This window comes from Calypte anna, chromosome 4A (genome assembly GCF_003957555.1).
Source record: "Calypte anna isolate BGI_N300 chromosome 4A, bCalAnn1_v1.p, whole genome shotgun sequence".
In the NCBI taxonomy this organism is placed as follows: domain Eukaryota; kingdom Metazoa; phylum Chordata; class Aves; order Apodiformes; family Trochilidae; genus Calypte; species Calypte anna.
In genome coordinates, this window is record NC_044248.1 from 39,889,620 (window position 1) to 39,913,580 (window position 23,961).

Below are 23,961 nucleotides of genomic sequence, written 5' to 3' on the forward strand. Positions count from 1 at the left end.
CTTGAAAAGTCTGGCAGCCAGAAGAATGTTGACCATATGTAACTAAAGCTAAGTCACAGACAAAGGTCTAAGCCTGCACAAAAATTCCCTAACAGATTAGAAGTGTAGATGAGGGGAGCAACCTGCCTTTCAGTGTCTGTTTGATAATTCCCTAAATAAAAAATAGTGTTGTTAATCCCCACATCCTGCAGATGTGGGTCTGCTCTGCAAAGGAGCTGAATCCTCAGCTGAGAAGTCACACAGATAAGAACATTTTCCTTTTCTTTTCCTTTCCCCTGGGGAATTTGCAAGGGTTTTCATAGCCCCACCAACTATGTTTTTCCAGTGCATTGTTTTTTCTCCTGCTGCCACTGAAGCACAGATGCTGCACTTTCAGGCTCTTCAGAGGAGCAAAGCCCAGGATGCATGTTTGTGTTGCTGTGTATTGAAGCACTGTGGAAAGGCTTCTACTCTTCACCCTGATGGTAGCATAAGGTTGGTACTGCAGTTTGGAGGCTGTACCTTCAAAGCCACAAAGCAACTGCTCCTGTTTATCTGTATTTAAGACATATTTTTAAAACTGAGGTAGAGTTTACACATTGCCACTGATTTTGTTCTAACTTAATAAGCAAGAAGGTCTGTCATCCAGGCTCAGTAACAATCAGCAGAAGGGAAAAATCAAATCCCAGCAATCAGAAAAGGGCAAGAACTATCGTGAGGAGAAATACAATATACTTACTGGAGATGGTAGAAGATCTGACATTTATTCTCAGGGGCCCTGTGTATTTTTTCAGACTCCTCCGTAAGATCCTTTCAACTCTTTGTCTCAAGGAATCTCTCGAATCCGTGGAGGAGAACCAGAAGGTGAGCAAAGCCTCTGCCATCACACCATCAGCTTCTGGGCTACAAATGAACAAAACACAGTTTGGTTACCTTCAGCCCATCTCTGCATTTCTTAGTTGTTATCTTGGCTCCTCTAGCAATGGAAATGTAACATCAAGGATGAGATAGTTTTGAACATTTTGTACGTTTTTGAGAGAAGGAATTGCCAAAATAAATCCAAGGAAATGCTGCATGTTCAAGTTTGTATTAGGCTAGAAGGCAGCATGATACATTCTATGAATAAATGTCCAGAAAAATCTTATAATGGAGACTAAAAGCAGTCACTGACTACATGTTTGGGACACAGGAGCTGGAGGGAATAAACTGGTTTGATTGCAATGAAAAGCACGATGCACAGCACTTCAGAGACAGCAGGTAGATGGTTAATGGCATCTAGACAGTTTTCCAGGACCTCACACATACAGAGAATAAAAATTTCCCATCATCATCATCAAAAAGAGACTTAAGCAAAGGGGAGAGACCACACAACCAATGCCTCTTGGGAGAACATGACTGAAAACCTCACCTTATGCAACAATAAATGAATCTCAGCAGCTTATCTACAACCTATTACAATCTATCTACAATCTATATCTATCTATCTATCTACTATCTATCACAGTTCAAGAGATGGGCCACAAAAGGATGCATCAGCATCCACACTGGGGAGATCAGAGGGGGGAAAAAGGAAAAAAAAAATCTTTTAACAGGTGGAATTCACCCAGTAGTAGTATTTAATTTTCCCTAAAGCCCCAGATACTGCAAGAGTCTGAATGCCAGACAAACAGCAGAGTCTAATCTGGTGTAGTGAATCTTGCTCTGTGCTTGCAGGTGGCTTATTCTTAGTCATTACACAGCAAAGATAAGCACGTGCACCAAGAATCCTCTTTCCTGTGCCTCCTCCTACCTAAGCCAAGAAGCAATGACATAACCTACAGCAGGTGGAATCACAGTTACTTCATACAGGAGGTGAGCTAAAAGCAGGTTGTTCTGTCTTAAGCATCATTCAGACAGGAAAGAGGAAGATAAGATCTTCCAGTTATATCTCACTATCTTGGTAATTTGTAATTATATAAAGTAAAAATAAGAAAATTAAAAATAGAAGGCAGGTGGCTTATATAGGAGTTAAGCAATCAGGCTATGATCTTTTAAAGGGACACACACCCAAAGGAAATAGACATCCCTCTTATGGCCAGTGAAGGGAAAATAAAAGGCCATGTGTTAGGAGCACACCAAGGCACACTGAGTGCTTTGTAGCTAAACACAGAGGTAGGTTCCTTGCCTCAAGGATCTCATAACTGAGACTGAGTAGCTCTACAAGGACTTCCCAACAAGGCTCTTTTTCCCTTTGTGCCAACTTCAGCCTGATTGCCACTCCATTTATTTTCCAGATACTATCTGGTCCAACTGTGGGTGTTGCTCTGCATTTCTGAGGTGTTCCCTCACCTCCCCCCCACTCCTATTCCTGTGCTGTGCCAAACTGGAATTACTGTATCAGCTCTTGCAAGCACCACACCTCTCGAAACCCTCGGGTTATTTCATCCCGCCTTGAATCACTCACTATATAGCAAAGATCCAGAGCCAAAGACACTCTGTCAAGATTTGTTTTGCCTTTGCCAGTGAGTAGGGGGCTTTATTATGTGTTGTTTATACTCACCCAAAACATTACACCTAGTACTTTCCAAAAAAATTCACAACAGTGACCCTGCTTGAGAGTCTGAGCACATACAGAGGCATCAAGCTTCTATATTTGAAAAAAAACCCCAAACAAACAACAGCCAATCGACCAAACAAAAAAACCCAAAATAAACCAAACAAAAAATAAACAAACCAAGTTTTGGCACATACAAACATCACAATAAATACCTCAGTCTGTCCTTGGAAATTAGGAAGTAATGAAAAATTTTACTTCTCCCTACAAATTGGACTCTCAGATCCTTCAGTCATCTTGTCTACACTTGCAGGACTCCAGTCAATATCAAAAAATATTCCTGAAGTTACATTCAAATAATAACTTGTGTGATTTGCCTAACTGGGGATTAAGCTAAAGGTAAAGCAGAAGGATGTCACAAACCTTAGACCAAGGAGAAGTCCTTCAAGATCTTATTTCTGTGAAAGGACATTAGTCTTGCAGCTTTAGCATTTGATTATTAAGATATTCAAGGTTTACTTGCAAAGTGATGGGCACTGTCATTCAGCAACAAGATTTTAGTATTAGAATGGACAGTTCTATAAAATTGTTATTTTCAGCACTCAATAGTGGTTTAAAAAACAAATTGAACAGTAAGTATCACTGGGAAATGAACAGAGAAAAAATCAGATATAAAAAAAAACATTCCTCATCATAATCCCAGCCACAGGCCTGACCCCTTGTTCTCAAAAAGCAGGGGGGACAGTAGACCTGAAAGAGATACGAAGCAAGGTGAAAAGGTGATTAAAAGTAGAGCTCATGGGGTACATGAAAGAGAAAGAGAAAAGGGATATGATGGCAGTGTCTGATACCACTAAATGCATAGAGAGGAGGCACAGAGGTCAACTTCTCATCACCTCATCCAGCAGAAGAAGTAAGGGCCAGTGAATGATCCAAAGAAGGTGCCTCTTCACAAGTACCCCCTTACTAAACAAGTAATCCTTACTAAAGGATTGAGGTGCACAGCTTCCAAGAGTCCAGAGGAGACTGGACAAGTCCTTCAAAAATAACTCAGCAGGGGCTGCTAAACAAACCACGACTCCTTCAGGAAATCCCAAGAGGAAGTAGCTGGAGGTAGGGAGCACACTAAGAAGCAGTTGCCATGCATGTTCTGTTGTGCTGCTACTGTTTGCATCCTGCTCCACACCTACTCGTGCCAATTCTTAGAGATGCAACTCTGATAAGTAGGACCTTCTGAACTAGCACAGCCAGGTTTGGGCTTTACTTGACAATCTCAGCACAGCAGGAGTGCTATTAATAAAGGACACCTGGATTATAGTGGAGGAAATAGTTTTGAAAAGTCTCTTTATTTTCAGATAGCTCAAATTATATGTTCTTTATTAGCTAAAGCTTCCTCAGGATCTGAACACAAACTTGTACAGAATTTGGACTTCACTGAAGTTTCTCTCCTGCATCAAGATCCAATGGAGGGCATGGTCCAGAATAAGATTAGGTTCATCTGGGGATTATGCTCTGGTATTATTTAAAATACACTTTACTGAATTAGATCAAATGGCTCTCTAGCTGGGCTTGGGTTACATTTTACTTTATCTCAGCTGCATGCATTTATTATAATCTCACATACCTCACTCTGATTAATCGTGAACTGATGTATTTTTTCCTTAAAATGGAATTGTTAAATGTCTTGTCGATCTGTTGAAAAAAGAAAAATATAAGATAACAACAAAAAAAGGAGGGAAACTGACATTGCTGCAAGGGGCATTTAGGAAACAAATTAACAGTTTACAGAGCAAAGAAACATAATCCAGCCCAGCCTCTAGATCACGTTTGTCACAGACTTTTCCTAACCATTTCCCACTTGGCCTCAAGTACATCAGAAATAGTTTTTTCTAAATATCCTGTGATTACAGCAGGATGCCACTATAGTCTTGTCCTGTTCACTCCCAGACATAAAGGGGGATATTTATAAACACACTTGAAACACCCTGCTGCAATCTCCAAAAGCACAACCCTCAAGAGATAACCTACAGAAAGGATACAGCATGCCACGCTCTGTCCTGCACCTCTTGCAGGGACCCTTCCTGATGCAGCACTTATCCTTGATCCTATAGAAATTTATAGCAAAACCATCAGTGATCTCAAATTACACCACTCCAAACATCTTTGTGATTTGCCACATGCTAAGGGAATTGCCAAGCAATCTCATCAGAAACTGGAAATCTAGGACTGGCAAGGAATCAATCCCCAAATGACAATTTTGCTGGTGCCTGCCTAACCACATCCTGCTGTAGGCTGAACATGGCCTCAGGATGGCAGGATCAGCCTGGGACCGTGCAGTGTGATATAACATGCCATGAAATTCTTCCTGGAATGGCTCAGGATCACTGAACCATTGAGAAACAGCAAAGTCACTGGGGAGTTATGCAGCTCCTCCTACCAGCAAGACCCAGTAAATCAAATGTATCCTGTAAATACCAAATGCATCACAGGAATAATTATATAGAAATGTTTTACAGAATCATGTTTGTCTTTTCTGTAATTTTTAGCCCATGAAGGATATCTGGCTCAGGCAAGACTCCAGATTTTCTGCCTTCTGAAAGAAAGCAAAAAGTAATGGTTCTTCAACTTCTGGTATGTTGAAATCTTTCAGATACAGAACCAAGCACATAAACATGAAACCTGGGGGCAGTTCCTCCCAAAGAACACAAAGCCCCTCTGTCCAACTTTGGCTCTCACGAGGTGATGTGACATGTCATTACTGAAGAATATTTTCAGGATAAAAAGGGCACATCTTTTATTATTTTAAAGTGATTTGAACTGTATATTAGTAAGGAATAAAATGAAAAGTTCTTGATTGTCCTGGTCTGAGTTGACCAATGTTGCTGATACTGGCATTTACCTGGAATTACTTTGGCATTTGAAACAGACAAAATAAATACACCAATTGTAACAAGATGCTGTGTATACGTAAAAATGTGTTTTATCCTGACACTTTGGAGACTGCCAGCTGTTACCACTGCATTTTGAGGCACAGAGTAAGAAATCAAGTCTTTTTTTTCCTATAACTCTGTACCCTGATCCTCCACAACCCCTTATTGGAAGTATCTGCCTTGAGACAAAAAAACCCCATTTTGGTTTGGTTTGAATTCTATCATTTGCTCGTTGTTTCTGTGGCAGTGTTAACTGCTTCACTGGTGGTTGTGTAAGCAGAAACACGCAGTAATGCAGCACTGCCAGCTTTGTGGCATGCAATGGCATGTGCTATCTTTGGCTACACTGCCTCTGAGAACTTCTGAGAACTTTGAGACCTTTGCAAACAAACAAAAAAAAAAAGAGCCTTGGGATGGGCTGAGGGAGACCTCAAGCTTCTAGGTTACTAAAGACTCAAGTTGAAAGCAGCCTGGCTTTAAGCTTAGGGATGAAGAGGGTAAGAATTGCAAGGGAGGGTTAAGTCAGTATGACATTCCTGAGTTCTTTGTCTCCTGGAAACTGTGTTTTGAAGCTCCCTGTACTGTCTCAGAGATTGCAAGTGGGTTTGCTGCATTTTCTACCTGCACTTCTGCAGCAGATACAGGGATCCTTAACTCTGTGTCTTTGCTACAGCCTGAGGAGCTGTATTGTTGGTTTTGTACTCCTGACATGTTTAGCTTTCTCCTTACCTCTTCACCTTGACCTCCTTCCAGCTGTTTTGTACAGTCTGATCAGGAACACCATGTGCTGCAGCACACGGAGTTCAAGTGATATCTGATAAAGCACAATTACACGCAGTGCTTTATGTGAAAAGGATCTAAGGAATCCAAATGCAGTTGAACTATCAGCAATAGACTTTGTTTTGAGAAAGTTCAAACCAAATGATATTTTTATGGAGATAACAACAAGGAAATTATTTTAAATTATACCAAAATTACTGGATTTGTATTATTCCATTCTCTTTTATAATTTCATATCTGAATAAGACAGTAGCCACTTTTCCTGTTACATACTGTCCCTACCTTTCCCCTCTCTAAGAGTTGCCTTAGTACTACATCACCAATAGATAAACAACTAGAGAGTGGTTCTGGTTCCAGTATTCTTTACTTATCTAATTTGCTGTATCTTATCAGGAAAGACCTTCCACCTGCTGATGGATTAGTTTGACAGATACAAATCCATCCCAAATCTCCTCTTCCCTTTAGTGAAAATTTTGGTAATACGAATTATTAACAGTAATCTTTATCTGCATACAGAGTTTATGCCAAAGATGTCACAAGATGCCTTCAGATAATAATTTTGAAAGATTAATGTTCTGTCTCATGTGGCAAAGCCTTTCACATCCAGGCAGTGAGTATTTCTCTCCAGTGTGCTTATAGCTCTTGTTTCAGCTTGAGTCACAACCCTGGAAGCAAAAGCATCTAGAACTTGGTCCAGTAACCAAGTGGGCACCAGTCCTGCCTGGGAGAAGGATCTACACTAATTTTAAGCATTTTGCTTTGATTACAGCCACTCAGAAGTGATGCTGTCATGACTAGATGCCTGAAATTCACTGCTGATTAAACTCACTTATTTTCCTGGCCCTTGTCTAGCAACTGCTCCATGGGGACAGCTGGTGCTGCAGACAAGGTCTCTCTATAAGCATTCTTAACCACGTGCTAAGTCCTACTCCATTCAGGTAAGCAGCACTTTCCTGGCAGCCTTTATTTTAGCATTGGTCAAAAAAATATTTTATTTGAATTCAAGTTTGCTTGCTAGTTTAGGTTAGTGCCATCTGGTATATCCTTGATTTGATTTTGTACCATCTGTCCTTTTTACAAAACTTCTTTACACACTGTAAAATCTTCTGAGACAAAATGGACTTCACTCCTGAACACAGGTCCATCTGTGTCACTATAGTAACTATTAGTGGGTAGTACTAAAGGTGAATTAAGAAGGCAGAACATTCCAATCTATGCCAGTGCAGCTACAAAGGAAATTCTTTCTTGTTTCTTGCAGTCAGAAGTTGCTTTACAACTTGCTGAACAAGACTTGTTTTCCTATCCTATCATGAATAATTCTGCATCTCACCATTATCCTGTTTTTTCAGCTCACACTGTGGCAAACTCTCACCTTGTGAGCAACCTATTAAAATCTTCATTATTCCAGAGTCACTCAATACACACGGCTTCCTTGGGACCAAAAACTCCCCCCAAGCACTGGAAATAGGTCACATAAAACAGGGATCACAGTGCTCCAGTATAGGACAGGGCTGACATGACATGAGCTGGGCTTGGCCAGATGCTTGGCTTGGTCTGGAAGTCACCAAGTAAGTTTCTCTGTGTCAGCCCTTCCTTTCTCCCACCACACACTGCTCTGCCACTTGCAGATTGATCAGAATGGTTATCTTAAATCTAGTCTGACAGAACTTTGCTCTGGAATATTTGCTGAACCCACTGAATTACTTGTGTGGGACGCTCAGAAGTATTCAGTAGGGTTGGGAGTACAAATCATCTTGTTGCTCAATGCTACTGCTCTTTTCCCTGCTGCCAATTGATTCCTTCAACAGCTACCCCCATACTGCATTCTTGCTCTTGCCTTACTAGCACTTCAAGATGTAAAGTTAGTAGTGATTTTCAAAGCTTTTTGGCCATAAATATAAATTGGAACATGGCAGCTGATTCGGTGATTCTCTCCAGTTTTATGGCAGTCATATAACATGAATTACTACTCCTCAGCTGTGTTAATTCTGTACCTAGCACTCAACTCACTGGCCAATTTGCATCCAGTTTACAGCTCTGCCTGCTGAGCCCCCATTCCTGGTTGTAATGCAAACCCAGCAGCACCTCCCTTAAGAACCTGACAGATCTCCTGCCCAGGTTTCAGCTGAGGGGCAGAGATGAGAGGGAGAGAAGGCAGGAGGAGAAACACAGAAAGAGACAGCAAAAACTGACCATGGCACAGTCCCAAACCAAGATGTGGACATCACCCTCCCCTTAGAAGCAGAGGTACCAATTACAACAGGTCTGCAGCCACAGTGCTTGCCTGAGGCAAAGAAAATGGACCTGAAAGAGAGCAAGTGTAATCATGTAGAAGCCTCAAGCAAACCAGAGGATCAGAAACTTTCCCATCAGGAACAACAAAGACACAAAGACAACATGGTGAGTGACAGGCAAGAGCAGAGTGAGCTCATGCATCTGCAAGTGGTATCACAAACCCTTCACAGAGTTGAAACTGGACTGCTAAAAAACTGGGAGGTGAGTAAGCACCACCTGACTGTGCACAGGATGGTTCCTGGAGGTGTCAGCTACAAAAGAGAAATAATTGACCTCGTACAGTAGTTGTTAAAAAGGCTGCTCTTTCAGAGAAAAGAAATTAAGAGGACTAACACATGGGATAATGTCAGGATTTGGAGTATCATGCTTATTCCTAGTGCAGCCAATTTCAAAGGCATGTAATGGCATGAGAGTTCATTATAGCCATTTAATAGTGACTGCTAGAATTAAGGTCACCTGAGTATTCCCATTCCCTGCTCCCTGCTTTCAATTGTCCATAATTAGCTGCCTAAAACTTTCACACTGCCCTTGAAATTTTGTCTGCTTAGGGAGGAGATTTTTCAGCTTTTAGAGAGAAAATCAAGTTTGGTGAGAGAACCAGTTAGGAAAACATTTAGAGAAGAGCTTTTGTTTGTGTGTATTGGTTTGGGGTTTGTTTTTGGTTTTCAGAAAGTATGCTTTTACCAGGAAAATGACTTTTTGCCCTCTGGTTTTTTAAACAATACTTTGAGGTAAGAAGCCAAAATAACTCTTAGGAAGAACACAGTTTTATGAAATCTAAGGAAGATCAATAGTGATGTATTCAGGTTACAAGTGCCTAAACAACCAACCAGGCAAGTCCCCCACTGAGTTGGGGTTCTCCCTTTTGACAATACCATGTTCTAAAAAACCACTCTCTTGGCAGGCCAGATTTTTATCTCAGTGACACCAGTTCACATCTTGAATCACTTCATTGATTTAATTACTTGCAAACAATGCAGTAATTCAGGATTGTGAGTCTATAATTAAGATAAGATTCTACCCTTAATCACACACACTATCAATAACTGCCCTTTATTTAATTTTGAGTGTTTCCAGCCCAGGTTCACATCCATTTTCCTGGTTTACGTTTTATAGCTTTTCTTACCACACACTGGATCTGAATTAAAATTTCTTATTTTAATGGCTTTGTATAAGCTTATTAGATTAACTTGATGAATCAAGGAAAAAATTAAAAAGAAAAATCAGCTTGTATTTCTATTACTTGAGAAAATTGCATTGTATTAATCAGTCAAATAATCAATGAAGTTAAAGGTTCATTGAATTTAAGTTTGAGAGAAAGTTGGATATTGGGTACATGGTTGATAACCAACCATTTTATGCTGTAAATTCATGCTGTTTAGGTAGAGAACACCAACAGTTTGAGATCTTACAGGTAAAGAACAACACCAAGCTACAGCTTCATACATAATACTCTGTCAGCTCACTAGGATTTTCCTCAATAGTCTTTTAGTTCCCTGTGCTGCTGTGACTTGTGGCAAGAGGAAAATCTGAAAACAAAGTTAAAGCAAGAAAAAAAATCACAGTTTTTAAACTGATGCAGTAAGGGGTCTTTTTCTTCTTTTAATTTCAGTAGGATTTCTGAAAACAAGCAACCAAAAGTGAGCTGCAAGTGCTTTCAGTGCCTGATTTCCTCTCTCAGTGCACAGCGTTTCAGCTGTTATCTTTCAGACCACACCTGTGTGTACCCATTCTGACAGCCGAGTGTGCTGTCAGCCTCTAATTGCTACATAACAAAGTCACCACACTGGCATCTTGGCCACTCTTCCACTGCTCTGTTTCCCAGCTGGCTGAATTCTGCTATAAAGACGCTTTCTGCTTTCTTTCCAGCCCCTGTCACCCATAGAGGGCACCCTCATCGTACTGTGCTAGTGCCTGGACATTGTCAAATAATGCTTTTAAAGCAGAAGGTGTCAAATGCCCTAAATTTATTTTACTATTTTATTCTCAGAATGCTCCTTAATCTTAAATATCTTTTTTCCATAGAGAAAAGATGGGGTTTTTTTCCCATTTCAAACCTTATTTTGCAGAACAAGAGGAAAGGGAATGTACCAATAAAGTCTCTAAAAGGCTTAATTTAAAAAGCTTCATTTTCATGGATTTTGTACTATAGATGCACTTATAAATTTCATTTCTCTCCATGAAAAACAAGCAAAAAAATTCAGGAACAGACTCCATTCTTTTCACCTCATATTATTGCTAAGCAAGTACCCAAGGGAGCATGTACAGAGCCTAGGAGTGCCTGGGTTTAAATAATGAATTCGGGTTTAAATGTGAAACTTAAAACAACCAGGAACATTCCTACTCAGTTTGTTCTGGTTGCTGCAAGACCCTGAAAAGCCATTGGAAAAATTTAGCTGTGGTGGCTCCCATAATTGCTCCCTTTGGGATCTGTCCAATGTATCTTCAATTTTCTTTTGTTTCAGGGGCTAAGAGAGGAACACGAGTGCTTTATGGGGGCTGGGGAGGGACCACACATCCAGCAAATGAAGCTACAGCAAATGACACTTAGAGATACTTTTACTTTTCAACTTGCTGTTAAAAACGAAGTCATGTTGGAGTCCCTCAAACTTCAGCACACTGAATACCGAATCTTGCACTTGACAGTGCTTGAGATCCTCACTCACCTTAGCAGCACAAAGAAGAGGAAATATGTGTGTGGGGAGGAGGTGCATGGCACCTTCCTGCCTCTCTGCTTGTCCTTGTAATGAAAGAGATATTAACAGCTTCTAAAATAATCATCTTCCAAGACAGAGAAATACCATCTTCCTTACCATCTCCATTAGAGGCTCATCAGTGAGTCCTTAAACTGACCAAGAACAGGCAAAGTCATCAGAATTCTGCAGCGTTTTCCTGTGGTGTTGCCAAAGTGCTTCTATAATACCCCAAGAGACACTACTTTAAATTAAACCCACACTAATTCAGTTCTCTCAGGACAAACTTCAACAAATGTTTTCATTAAAAACTTTCCCCAGCATCTGCACTTAAGCACACAGTAGATTCTCTTATCACTTGAAGTCAGTGAAATAAGATGTCAGTTTCTAAAAGGGATGTCCTGACACACATATACTGAGTGCAAAAATTGATTAAATTTGATTACTGCGATGGAAGTATTGGCACAGGCAGTAGTTTCCAAGGGGAAGTACCCAGGTGTCCTCTTATAACAAATCCCAGTCAGTTGGATGCAGGTGGTGGGAGGATGGGGGAGAGCCCAGGTATTTTAGAGATGCTGAGATGACAGGGAAAAATCCATGGCAGTCCATTCCATGGTTAAGGCATTCATGGAGAGAAAACTGAGACCTTACCTCTTCCCCAGCCACTCACCTGGTCAAGGGGAAGCCCCTCGACACTCACACTTGAGGAGAATCCATTCACCCAACCAATGGCCTGACTTACTATCCCATGGGATCAGGAGAGAGTAGGGAACAGTGGACAGGACACAGCCCCAGAAACAGGGGAGGGTGCTGTAAGTATTGCAAGAGTCAACAAGGACACATGGACTGGAAGAGGGAGAACAGCTCTGGGAACAGCTCTGGCCAGAGGAGAAGGAGATGAGAGAGATACTGGGTGCCTAGGAAGAAAGAAGGGTAGCAATAGGCTGTCCTTGAAGAGGGGAAAGACCACAACATCTAGAGGAAAGTATCAGAAAATGATTGTAGTGGTAAAAAGAGCAGACAGGTACATTTGGAAGTCACTGATGTGTAAGGTAAAAGGTAGTGTCCATTTCTATTGAGCAGCCAGCCATGGACTGAAGAAGTCTACTGAAGCAGACACTGCTGTGCAGCAACTTCTCTCTCACAGAGTGACACTTGGCAGCCTTCAGCTAAGAAAATTCTCATTAAGATGGGTTTGATGAGGTACTAATTCCCAGCTCTTCTGAATGCACACCTCCTTCCCTTAGGGTCAAAGATGACTTTCCACACTGGCTAAAACCCCTTCCACCCTCCTTCCTGAACACAGGACAGTTAGTGCTGCTGCCCAGAGTCAGAAACTGGGCATCCCAGGCACTGAGGTCCATCTAGAGCTGGCTGTCTCATCTCCCTTCACACCTGAGGGCTCCAGAGGGACTGAAGAAGTAAAGCTTAGGGCAGAGCCTTGAAAATTTCCCTCAGGATGCTGTTAGTAAGAGAGTAGATAGAGCCTCCAAGGACTTGTTGTGGAAAAAGAGAAGAAGTCCAAGTTTGGTGCAGGAGTTGGGTGAAACCAGTGGGTAAAAGTCGTGGAGATTAGCCAGACCTTAAGTGAACCCCATATAAAATAGAGACTCCTTGGGGAAGGAGCCATTAAGGCTGTGCCCTTTTTATCCAGTGCAAGAGCTGACAGTCTGATACAATGCACTGTTGCTTGGCGAGGGAAGAACGACTGATGCAGCTAGAAAAATGAGGAGGCTCAGGTGAATTGGAACATCTTTTCCCCCAGTGGCATCCAGTCAGATCTTCTTTTTCAAGACAGCACAAAGGGAACCCTCACAGGCACTTGCAGGAAGCCAGGCCAGGAGCAAAGACCTTTCATCATCTGTTCCTCAGTCCCCCCCAGCTCCACCCCACAAGACATTTTCCAGACTTTCCAGTCAGCCCTGAGGTGTTGACTGGTGCACCAGCTTCATCAGCTCTCTGGCATGATCTTGCTGCATTCCCTCCCACTTTTCAATGAGATAAGAGAGTCAGAATGCAGTTCACACAATGGGTGTTACTACTAAATTCTGGAAACCAAAGCAAACACCAGGACCTTTTTGCTGCCAGTCCCAAGGAAAGCATTGGGGTCATTTCACTATGGGAGCAAAGCCATTTCTCCAGGTGAAACATCAGCTCTGAAAAGAACTCCTCTCAGGGTTGTTCTGGGGACAAACAAAGGAAGCTTCATCAGGGAGGGATCAGAGAAGGGAGCATTTGGCAGGGAGTTGCAGTAACTCAGGTAATTTGAATGCTTCCGATTATCAGAGGTGATTCACTTCTGTTCACTTTGCACCAAGCGTTGTGAAAGACTTTGCATTTATCTGCATTGACTCATTGTTTCACAACATGACTTAAGGTATGGTGACAACTGTGAGGATGGAAAGGCTTGGCTATCCAAAAGCACCTGGGGAAAGACTACAAAGGATTTTGGTAAATCCAGACAAATGAGGAAATGTGATTAAAAAGTTAATTCTCTCCTCTATTAAGGAGATGGTGTGAAAACCCTGAGAATAACAATGCAGATGTTCTGAGACAGCTGTCTGTCAAAAAGTCAAGAGGACACGTCTGTCTCTGGAAAGATTGCTTTGATTTTTATCACCACAAGCTGAGTTTTGCTTGTAGAGATTCAGACTTACAAGGAACGTACTGTTGTTAGCAATTAGTGCGTGGAGTCACTTCAAATAAGTTTCTGGATAACTCTCAGTCTCATATATCTTTGTTAGATGGAACACTTGGAGTTAAAAACCAAAAGTCAAAACTTATTTTAAGGACCATTTAGAGCAGCTGATCTAAAATTAAAGAACTCATTAAATTTGAGACAGGTAGAAGTTAATGGCTGAATTAAAGAAAGCTCTTAGAAAAAGTCACAGGAATGAAGGAAAGGCAACACAGCTCTTTGTGTGTTTGTTAGGGTGTTAAACTTACCAGGTACAACTAACATGCTCTGAAATAATGGTTCTTACTGCTCAATTAGCATTGGTATTTATTGTCAATACTGCCAGAAGTGCTCCATGGGTTTTTAGAGCAGTGGCTTTCAAACACCTAACATCTTCAAACATTTAAATTAAAAACCATGTTCCAAGGAACTGACTGCACTTTCAGACACTGCCTGAAAGAACACTTTAGCTAACACGTTTCTTTGCCAAAGGACCCACAGTTTTTAAAAAATGAAGAGGGAATGGAGTGGAAGAAAGGGATACAGTTTTACTCAGTCAGGCTTTATTCCTCAGACCTCTTCCCAGCCCTTGCCTTCATCCTGCCTCAGGAATACACGATGCCTTCTTGGCAGGGAGCACATCCCCTCTCCAAGGTCCTATATCACATATCACAAGGTTAAAAGCCTGCAATTACTAAGTAATAGTTGTAAAGTGGTATCACCTCAGTAAATGCAGCTTATGTAAGTCTCTATACAAACAGATTTGCACCAGCAGCGGATCTTGAGAAATGTGATATAGGTTCCCAATAGGCAAAGGGGACAGAAAACAGGACAGCTTGACTAAGATCTCCAAAGTCTTAAGCAGTGGAGCTGGGAAGGGATGAAAACTCTGCCAAATCTCTTTACAGCACCCCACTTCTACAGAACAATGTTCACCATAGCTGACATTTTGTTGTGGACAAGTGGCAAAGCCCTGGAATAAATGACAGTAGGGAGCAAAGCATTGATTGTCCTATTAACTCAATATCTGTGCAAGGTTGCTGAACAGGAGGTGAGAGATATGCATCAGACTCTGATGAATGAAACACAAAAAGATACAAGCACAATCACAGGCTTATTGCTGTAAAGACCTGAACTCTGTAATTATCATCTGTGGGCAAGTGTCTCAAAGAGACAACAAGAAAGGAAATAGCAATGTGTCTATTTATTCCCATAGCTGCTGTATGACTGAGAGCCACTCAGCAACCTCTGCTATTTGAAGGAGGGTTTCTCAACAAAACATAACAAAGGTGCAGGAAAAGGGCTTGTTCACTGTTTTCTCAACACACAGCAACAGACTTATAGGTAGAGTTCCCCACTCCATAAGAGAAAAGGTCTAAAATCCTGCTTTCCTTAGAGACCGTAGAGTTTAAATCACAAAGCCAGGCTCAGCACAGGAAAAGACACACACAAATGATTAGTGATACAGGGGGAAGCTGAGAACACTGTCAGTATCTACTTTACCATTGCAGAGGCAGAGAGAGGTGATGTGCTAGAACAAGCAAACTGGCAAGAGCCTGGCCTGCCAGGTTATGATCGTGACTCTCAGGTTATCTGTTTCCCAGGTCTGCTAACCATGGGGGCTCAGGGGACACCAAACACTGTGGTCTGAGTGTGCCATTCACATTAATGTCTCTTTTATCATCACACAGTCCTTAATAATAGAAAACCATAACAGTTCAAACTTACCAGTCTCTCAACCCTCTCACTCAGGTCTCTAAACCTTCCTGAGGTCTGTCTGGACAATTCATCATTATACCTGATGTTGGTGATTTTTAAGTTGCCACTGTAATAGAACAGCTTCTGATCTGTAAAGGAAAGGAGAACAGGTAAAATACTCAAAGTAGCAAGATGGATAAACTTTAGAGAATCAGCTGACTCATGCCCAGACATACAGGTGAGTGGATGAGCCTTCACCTGTATCCAACCCATTCAAATATAACTTCCAAAAGATAGGAAGAGAGGAGCAAGAACTCAGTTGAGTTGGATGATCTGAGTTTAGTGACAAAAAGCCTGGTTTCCCCAAGCCACATTTATGGCCAAGCAACAGCACTTTGGGCTCACACAGGATCACAACCTGCAGCTTGTTGGCCTGGATGCACAGACAATGTCAAAGCCTGGGAGGCAGCTGCTGCAAGGGAACAGAGAAACACCACAGGTAGAGAGAAATGAAAGGCTCTGGTGTAAGGGAGATCAGAGAGTTGTGTGTTGACCCTGTTACAAAGGTATACCATGAGAAAGATGAGAAAGGAGTGCAAGCAAGTGAAAGCCAAGAGGAATGACTCTAAATCACCCTATACAGAAGGAAATATTCTCAAGAGATCTGCAAAGAAGCTAAATGAGGAAGGAGAGTCCTAGAGAAGCTGATGGTTTTTCCCCTGTGAGTTTTAGACAGACTGATGAAAAGTAAACTCTCAGTATTTTGTGGCACAAGTACAAAAGAAAATCAATAAACGTAGGATCAGCAATTTGTCATATAAAACTTACCATATGCCAGAAAATAAACTAGGAGGCCAATGGTGATAGCTGCTACTACTGCTGTTCCAATAACAATTAGAGCAATTTTCCAGGGCTCTAGATGTCTTATTTTGATGGCTGGTTGATGAATTCTGGGTGAAAATAAGAAGAAAAAAGGGAGAAGAATAATAAGAAAGCCTTTTCTGTTTAAAACAAAACAAGATAAAACAAAAACGAAGCTAAAGTTTTCTCTCTCAACATCAGCTGATTATTGCCAGGAGTATTAATTGACTTCTCATCCCACACCCATGAAAATGAAACCATAACTCAAGACTATTTTGAAATAGATGTTGGGATGTGCTAGAACTCATGGAACACAGAGTTTGAGGTTTGTTTTTTTTTTTATTACTAGAGCCAAATTAAATAGGAATCCCACTACCTTATGTGACCCTCAACTGGAAATTTGCAAGAAAACTTGATTTTCAGTGAGGTGAGCTTTCATACAGCAATGTAGACAGCTTTCAATTGGTTAAATAAATCAGACACACTGGCACCTTTGCCCTCAAAACTGCTTAGTGCAATGAAATTGGCAAAAAGCATTCAGTGCTTAGTATAGCACATATCTATACATTATCCAAGTTGCTTGGTCCATTTCAGCCTGCAAAGAAGGCATAGAGAAAAAGAAAAAGATTTCAGAGGGCCAGACTGTGCTTCTTGTTTTATTCAGACTAAATCTAAAAGCAAAATGCAAGCACTGCTTTAAGCAGTATTTGCTGGTGATGGAGGGAGGGGGAAGGACAAAGGAGTAGACCAGGGCCAAGCTCTTCCTCACACAGGTGTTAACCCAAATTAACTCAAGGGAAGGGAAGAGTCAGTAGGTCAGAACTATAGTAAGACAAAAAAAAAAACTGCCTGAAGAAGGTTACTTGCACATATTCTGCCTTTGGCTATAAACTCAAAGACATCTGAAGATCCTTAAAGCCATTTTTCATTTATGTTATCAGCCATTACAAAAGACTGGAAGCCAGAATTTTTGGCAAAGAGTCCTTCATTATATAGTCAACTACCTCACTCATGCAAACATGCACACCTTCAGGTTAAGGTGAAGCCTCCCCCAGGAAAGCAGCTTGGAGAGATTCTCTCCTGAGGGTATGGGGTGTCTCAGCAAGTTCCCACAATCATAACAAAGAACATACAGTCCCCCTCCAGGACATATAACTCATGAGCCATAAATTGAAATATATTAAAAGAAGTTGGAAATGACTGCAAACAACCACTGCAGCTTTGTGCAGGGATGAGGGGACCAGCACTCTGTTTATGATACATAAATATTGAATCATGTTCTTGTATTTCATCCTAATGGAGTTGTAAAGCCTTACAATTAAAGCCTCATTACTTCAACTTGGAAAACAACTGACTCAGGCTAAATATCATGACATTTGATTGAAAATGGAAATACCCATCTGTCACTCCTGTATGTTCTGACTTGTCCTGGATCTCCTAGCTAGTGATTACTTCAGTCTTGCTGTCCTGTAAGCCAGCTGTCTGTTAACATCTCATCTCATTTGATTGCTTCAAAATGCAGAGGGGAAAAAAACCAACAAAAAACAACAAACAAAAAATTCCAACTGTATGGAAGTTGCCTTAAAATTTTAACTGCAGGGATGAAAAATACACAGAAATAAATAGTCAGGACTCTACCTCATTAAGAAGAACATTTCTAAATAGTGGGTCTTCAGAGAAACCATCAAGTCATTGGTGAGTTCAGCTCTGTCATGGGGATTTGTTGTCTTTCCCCCACCACCACTCCATTTAGCAGTCCTTTTTGTGGCTTGTATGTTTTGCAAATATTTCTACTCTGTTTGAAGTGGGCCTAAGTTACAAGAAAAGCCAACAAGCCAAACAAAACCCACATTTAACTTGACACAACCTACTCAGATTCATTTTTGTAGATTTTCTCATTCCAAAAACTGTTGTCTTGATTAAGTTGCATGGAAAGAAAAATACTCAGATCTTTAAGCTATAATGATGCTGGGATAACCCCAAATTGAAATGCTGGGTTTGAAAAGCCCATTTGGATGGCTGAATGCCACCTCTACACCCCAGCAAATGAGTGTGAAGAAATTACTGCTATCATATCAGTGAAAGAGCAGTTTCAGACCAGAGGTAGCATGGTTGGGACATGGTTAAATATCAAGTGCTATGTAAGTTTAAACCTTTTCAGGATTCTTTTGCACATAGTATAACAATTTTTGTAACTCTTATTCTTTATTTTTTCTCTTCCAAGTGCCATATCATCATTTAGCAAAAAAAGAAAAAAAGAAAAGAAAAAAAAAAAAAGAAATGCCTGTCCACAACAGTTACTTATAGGTGTGGTTTTACTTACACATATGACTTTAATTTAATTCATGAAATGTGTTTGAGAGCATCATTTCAAAGAGGTCCTGAGGTAACTCAGCATCAACTTCTAAACTGGATTTTCCCAGACAAGAAGCTGTCTGATAAATGCATACTATGGAGTCACTTAGTAGAAGGGAAAGACATTTTGGGACTTGGTAAATCTTTTTTTAATTTCTTTTTTTTCTTCCATTTTTTTCTGCATAAGCTTTCCCCCTTCTTTTATATAACAACATGATATAAGTGCTAAGGTTTAGTCTGTACTCCTAATTTGTTTTAAAGACAAAAACTGATTTTAAAAGCAAAAGGTATTTTTGAGTAGAATGTCCTTGGGTAGGCTGTGCCATCTGATACCTCCCCATTTGAATAGAAGGGCAGACTGAGCACTGAAGGAAGATTTCAAATGCAGTCTTCCAAAGATATCTGTGAGACAAAAAGAAACCCAAAGATTGCTGGGCTGATACTTTTCCATTCCCATTAACTTTGAGCTTTATTGCTGCTTGGCTATGTCACCTGAGCTTCATTCCTCAAAGATCAATTATTTCATCTGACAACATGTCCCATTTTGTAAAGCTGAACAGTAATTACAGGGATTCAATACACACAAGAGAAATAACTACCCCACAACTGAAACAGTTTCAATACATATGGTGAATACTGTGCAGGAAGATGATAAAATTCACCAAAGAGAATTTATTTTCTCAGATCAGGAGTCAAGGAGTCTTATGAATTCCTTGGGAACAATCCATTCAGGAGAGGGGGAATAAAGAGCATAACCTAGAATGCACAGCAGGATTAAAAACACTCCAGCTGAGAAGGTCACTGAAATCCTCCAGAGTTGAAATGGACATTTTAGGTTTGAAATATCAGCTGAAAACCTCCCACAGACCTCAGTGGGCTTTCTGTCATGGTCTTTCCCTCTACCCCAGAGACTCTGCATTTTCCTAGACAACCATGCCTGTACAGTAATCACCAATACACTGCAATACACTGCTTTTACTTGCAGGAATTTAGATCCATTCCTTGCAAAAAGCAGAATTAAGACTGCCTTCTGTAAGTCAAGCAGCCTGCTTCAGAGGAAAAGCCTCAAAACTCTTCTTCAGCAGAGCAGAATGAATGCTCTGACACCTGTGGGAACTCCTCCATTACCTGCAGTGACTTCATGTCAGAGACAGAGTGTGTTTAGCTAAGTCAGCACACACCATGAAAGAGAATACATGCTCTGCTCTGGCAAGCAAGCACTGACATCGTCTGCTCTAGAAAGGTGCTGACAGTACAGACAAACAGCCAAACCCAAAACAGTCACGTAGAGATGATCTCTTGTGGGCTATTAAATGTCCTTTGGTTTCAGTCCTGTAAGAGAGGTATGCTTAGACAGACAAATTTTCTCCACTATTTTAGAGTATGTGGGTTACTTCTCTCTTACTAAGGTACTCAGAGAAAAATATTGATAAAACCCATTGTATCAGCCTTACAAATAATTATAATGTATAAATACACACATAATAGGGCAGTGATGATTTTTTTAACCTGTTTACTGGCAAGAATCTGCTTACTGGTCTATGAAATGTCACTGTAAAACTCTTGAAGTGGTTCAAGAGTCTCTTATGAAGAGTTCTGAAAGCCTGGTACAACAGTTCTGCCTTCATGACAGTTTTTGTGCATATATATGTGTGCATGACAGCTTCTACACATTGAGAAACTGACCCAAAGTATCCACATTTTCCTGTAGTTTTGGAAGCTTACATTTCTGGGTAAAGAATAAGTTTTTCTGGATTATATAATTTATATATAATAAGTGATCACTGGGCTGGGTAGATAAGTGATGAGATGCTGTAATGTAGCCATGTGTTGTCATGGACAAGTTTTTTCATGGGACAAATGCTGCTGAAATTAAAGAAGGTTCCTTACACCAAAGGTTCATTCGAGGCTCTGAAACCCCAGACAATTCCCCAGTGGTAGAGAAACTGGACAGTTCTTGTGTTCAGTTCTGTATGAAATCTGTCTCTCTGTTATCACCAAATCTGTCCACAGATCACATTAAGTTTTCAGAGTGTCTTGTAGCAGAAGAATGTCAAATTAAGTCATCCCAAGCTCAGCTTCATTCAGAATCAAGATGTCCAGGTAACCAGAAACACAGACATGGAAGGACTATGTGATGGAAGCAGAATGACTTGATTTTAAAAGTTTAATCTGGCCCAAAATGTCCAATCAAAAAGCAGTCTGTGAAAAAAATAAGAAAGTGAAGCACCTGTGTAACACCCTCTAGAGGGTTTACACTGAGGCTTGCTCAGTTAATAGGAACAGCCAGACTTTAAGGAGATCCTTTCTTATGCTGGTTTTCCTGCCTAAGATGCTTAGAAAATGAGTGAAAGTGGCAAGGAAACACAGATGGTCCTGATTCCATATGAGCCAAATCAGGTATGGTATGTACCAAAATCAAAAGTATTTCTCAAGGGTTTCCTGGCATTAGAATCTACTCTAGGGCAAACTGAACAGAATACATTTCTGTTTGGTACCCTGCAGGAATCACCTCTGCCTCCTGCAATAATCAAGGTTAAATCCCACTAATACCAGTGGGACATGAGCATCCTTGCACTGGGGCTGGAATCCATTTCCTGCTATACCTCTGCAGTTTCTAATTTTCACTCATTTTTCCCCACCTACTGCATGACAGATTGGTGCAAGTGGCACTCTATTTCCACCTGCATATTCACTTTTAGACTACCATATACAACACCAGCTACTCTGAATCCCACCTTGACAGGACACAAGGTCTTCATAGGGAAGTTTCAGGTAGGACACTGCATGACAGAGGAGGGATAAGAGCAGTAAGGCTGTCTACTCCACCCACTTTTCCTTAGCAGTTTGTTTTCTGAAGGGTTTTATGGAGCACAATTTCCAGCTTAGCTTGAAACATTGTGAAAAGAGGCATCTGGGAACTGAATAAAGGCAGTATTGAAGCACTATGCTTATAAGGGAATAAGGCACAGCATGGTAAGCTCAAACAGAAAGGCTTACAGATCCATGCTTAGGTTTATATCCCTGCCCTGTAAAGAACTCTGGAACATATAGGAGGTTTCACAGAGTCTTTGATTAAGACCAAGCAATCTCCATTCCTTCCCAAATGTGTAAATATTTAATTATCCAGCACAGAGTTTCCCTACTATACTTTAGCTTTTATAATAAACTAAACAACTATTTAAACAACTCAATCTTAGCCTAACTAGGAGGCAAACAAACTGGACCACAGGTGTTGTTTAACTACCCTCTACAACACTGTTATTAAAATTATTTACACCTTTGTTAAACTCAACGAGACATGGCAACTAGATTTACATCTAACTAGAAAAAGGAATGGCTTTTAAGTTCTGCCAGGTAGAGAGCTCTCACTCAGTTTTCCTTCTTTATTTAAAATGCACAAACTGGTAATCACACCTGATGGGGATTTCTTTTTCACCTGACAAGTGTAGCTTTTTAAGGTATGGATCTTAAACAGGGCAGGGGATGTTTGGAGTACCATGAAGAGCATAAGGACCAAAAGCTGACCTCTGTCTTCTGGCAAAGTCACCACTGTATTGACTTAAATGATGCTGTCCTCACAAAAATGAGAAAAACACTTCAGTGGGCAGAAAGAGTAAGTTTTGTCAAACTAGAAACAATGCTTCTATTTAAGCATGCCCAGAAATAATATTTAAAATCACGTGTTTAAAACTACTGAGGGTAGAAAAATAACGAGTATCTTGCAATTATTCACGGACATTTGTCTCAAGCAATGTCAGAGAGGAGACTAATATTGGAGGTTTTAGCAATCACACACAAAAATTCACCCATCCAGCCAAATCAGGTGTTAAAAAAATATTCAGATTATTTTGGATTGTTACTGAGGTCATACTTTAAAGCTTCATCAGTCGCTGAGGCAAGAACACAAAACAAATTAAAGGGAGACTAAGAACGATTGCCACATGAATATGAGAGCCAGAACAATAAACAGAAACAACAAATTCCAGGAGGCTCACTGTAAATTTATGACCAGAACCCTGCTCTGACCCAAGGATCATATAGAGTGTCACAGCTGGGAGACTTATTTTTGTAAAAATACCCTGAAGTTTCCAGCACTGTCTTAAATATTGTTACAGTAAAATAAAACTAAGGGTATTCAGCATCTTTACACAAAATACTTCAAGGCACAAATCACTTTGTCATTATTGCCTAATCATGGCTTCTTCTTTATAAGTACTAGGGTCAAAACAGGCATTATGAACACCTATAGTGTCCTCCTTAGGTAGTCATGTTGCTATCACTGATTTAAATGGGACCTTTTAAGGGATGGAATCCAGGCTTGGGATGGAATATTGACACAAAAGAGTTTCTTGGAATCTGCACTGCTATAATAAAAGCCTGCTGAGAGTAGGGTAAGACAATCAGAGAGAGGAAAGGTAAATGTTACTTCAAGCAATCTCATCAGCTTTCAAAAGAGAAAGCAAGCCTTTGAGCTCCTGGCCATGCTGCCTTTCTCACTCCAGCCACATGTTATTCTTTCAATCCAGCCCACAACCTCCAAAACTTCCCTTTCATCTGCAATTTACCGTATGGCTTTCCCTCCATCTATTGCCCCTTTTCAGGCTGCAAATTTCAGACAGATCCATGAGGTACCCCTGATCTAAAAAGATGAAAGGGACAGAGAGAGATCCAAGAGAACAAACAGATTTCTGGATCTATGTTCTCGAAGTCCTAAAGCTGTCCTGTAGCTGTATCCTCTACCATCACTACACCTCCAAATGAGACTTGCTGAGTTAAAACACACCACCTACTTTTGAAGATCCCATGGTAGGTCTCTGTAGGTCTGGTAGCCCTTCTGACCACCAACAAAGGCTTGACTGAAGTCTGGACTGCGCAGGGAACGCTGCTGGAAAACGCAGGAGTCGCGTGGAGCAGTGTGACGGGAAGGGAAAGGTGCTGAATGAAGATCCTTCATTGAGGCACGGCTGGCGTAACACCCAGCACCCTGTGGGTTATTGCAAAACGGGGGAGCCAACTTCAGAATAAAAACAAACAGAGGTAAGCATGGAGTTGATAAGGAGACTGTAACCTTCAGATGAGTTCTGCATCAAAGAGCTCCCCAGGCAGAGATGGACAGAGCAGATAAACCGGCCCGGGTAAGATGACTCGTTCTTCACC

At 40.8% G+C, this 23,961-nt stretch overlaps 1 protein-coding gene across 1 annotated transcript in view; it reads right to left on the reverse strand.

The window, feature by feature from the left end:
- Nucleotides 1-23,758, reverse strand: part of LOC103533726 (transmembrane protease serine 11E-like) — a 37,474-nt gene extending 13,716 nt beyond the window's left edge. Inside the window, exons 1-5 of the mRNA XM_008499620.1 lie at nucleotides 23,595-23,758; nucleotides 16,414-16,535; nucleotides 15,616-15,734; nucleotides 4,137-4,204; nucleotides 719-882 (exon numbers count right to left, since the gene is read on the reverse strand). Coding sequence (XP_008497842.1) covers nucleotides 719-882; nucleotides 4,137-4,204; nucleotides 15,616-15,734; nucleotides 16,414-16,535; nucleotides 23,595-23,758 — 637 coding nt within the window. The remainder of the gene's footprint in view (nucleotides 1-718; nucleotides 883-4,136; nucleotides 4,205-15,615; nucleotides 15,735-16,413; nucleotides 16,536-23,594) is intronic.
- Nucleotides 23,759-23,961: the final 203 nt, after the last annotated feature.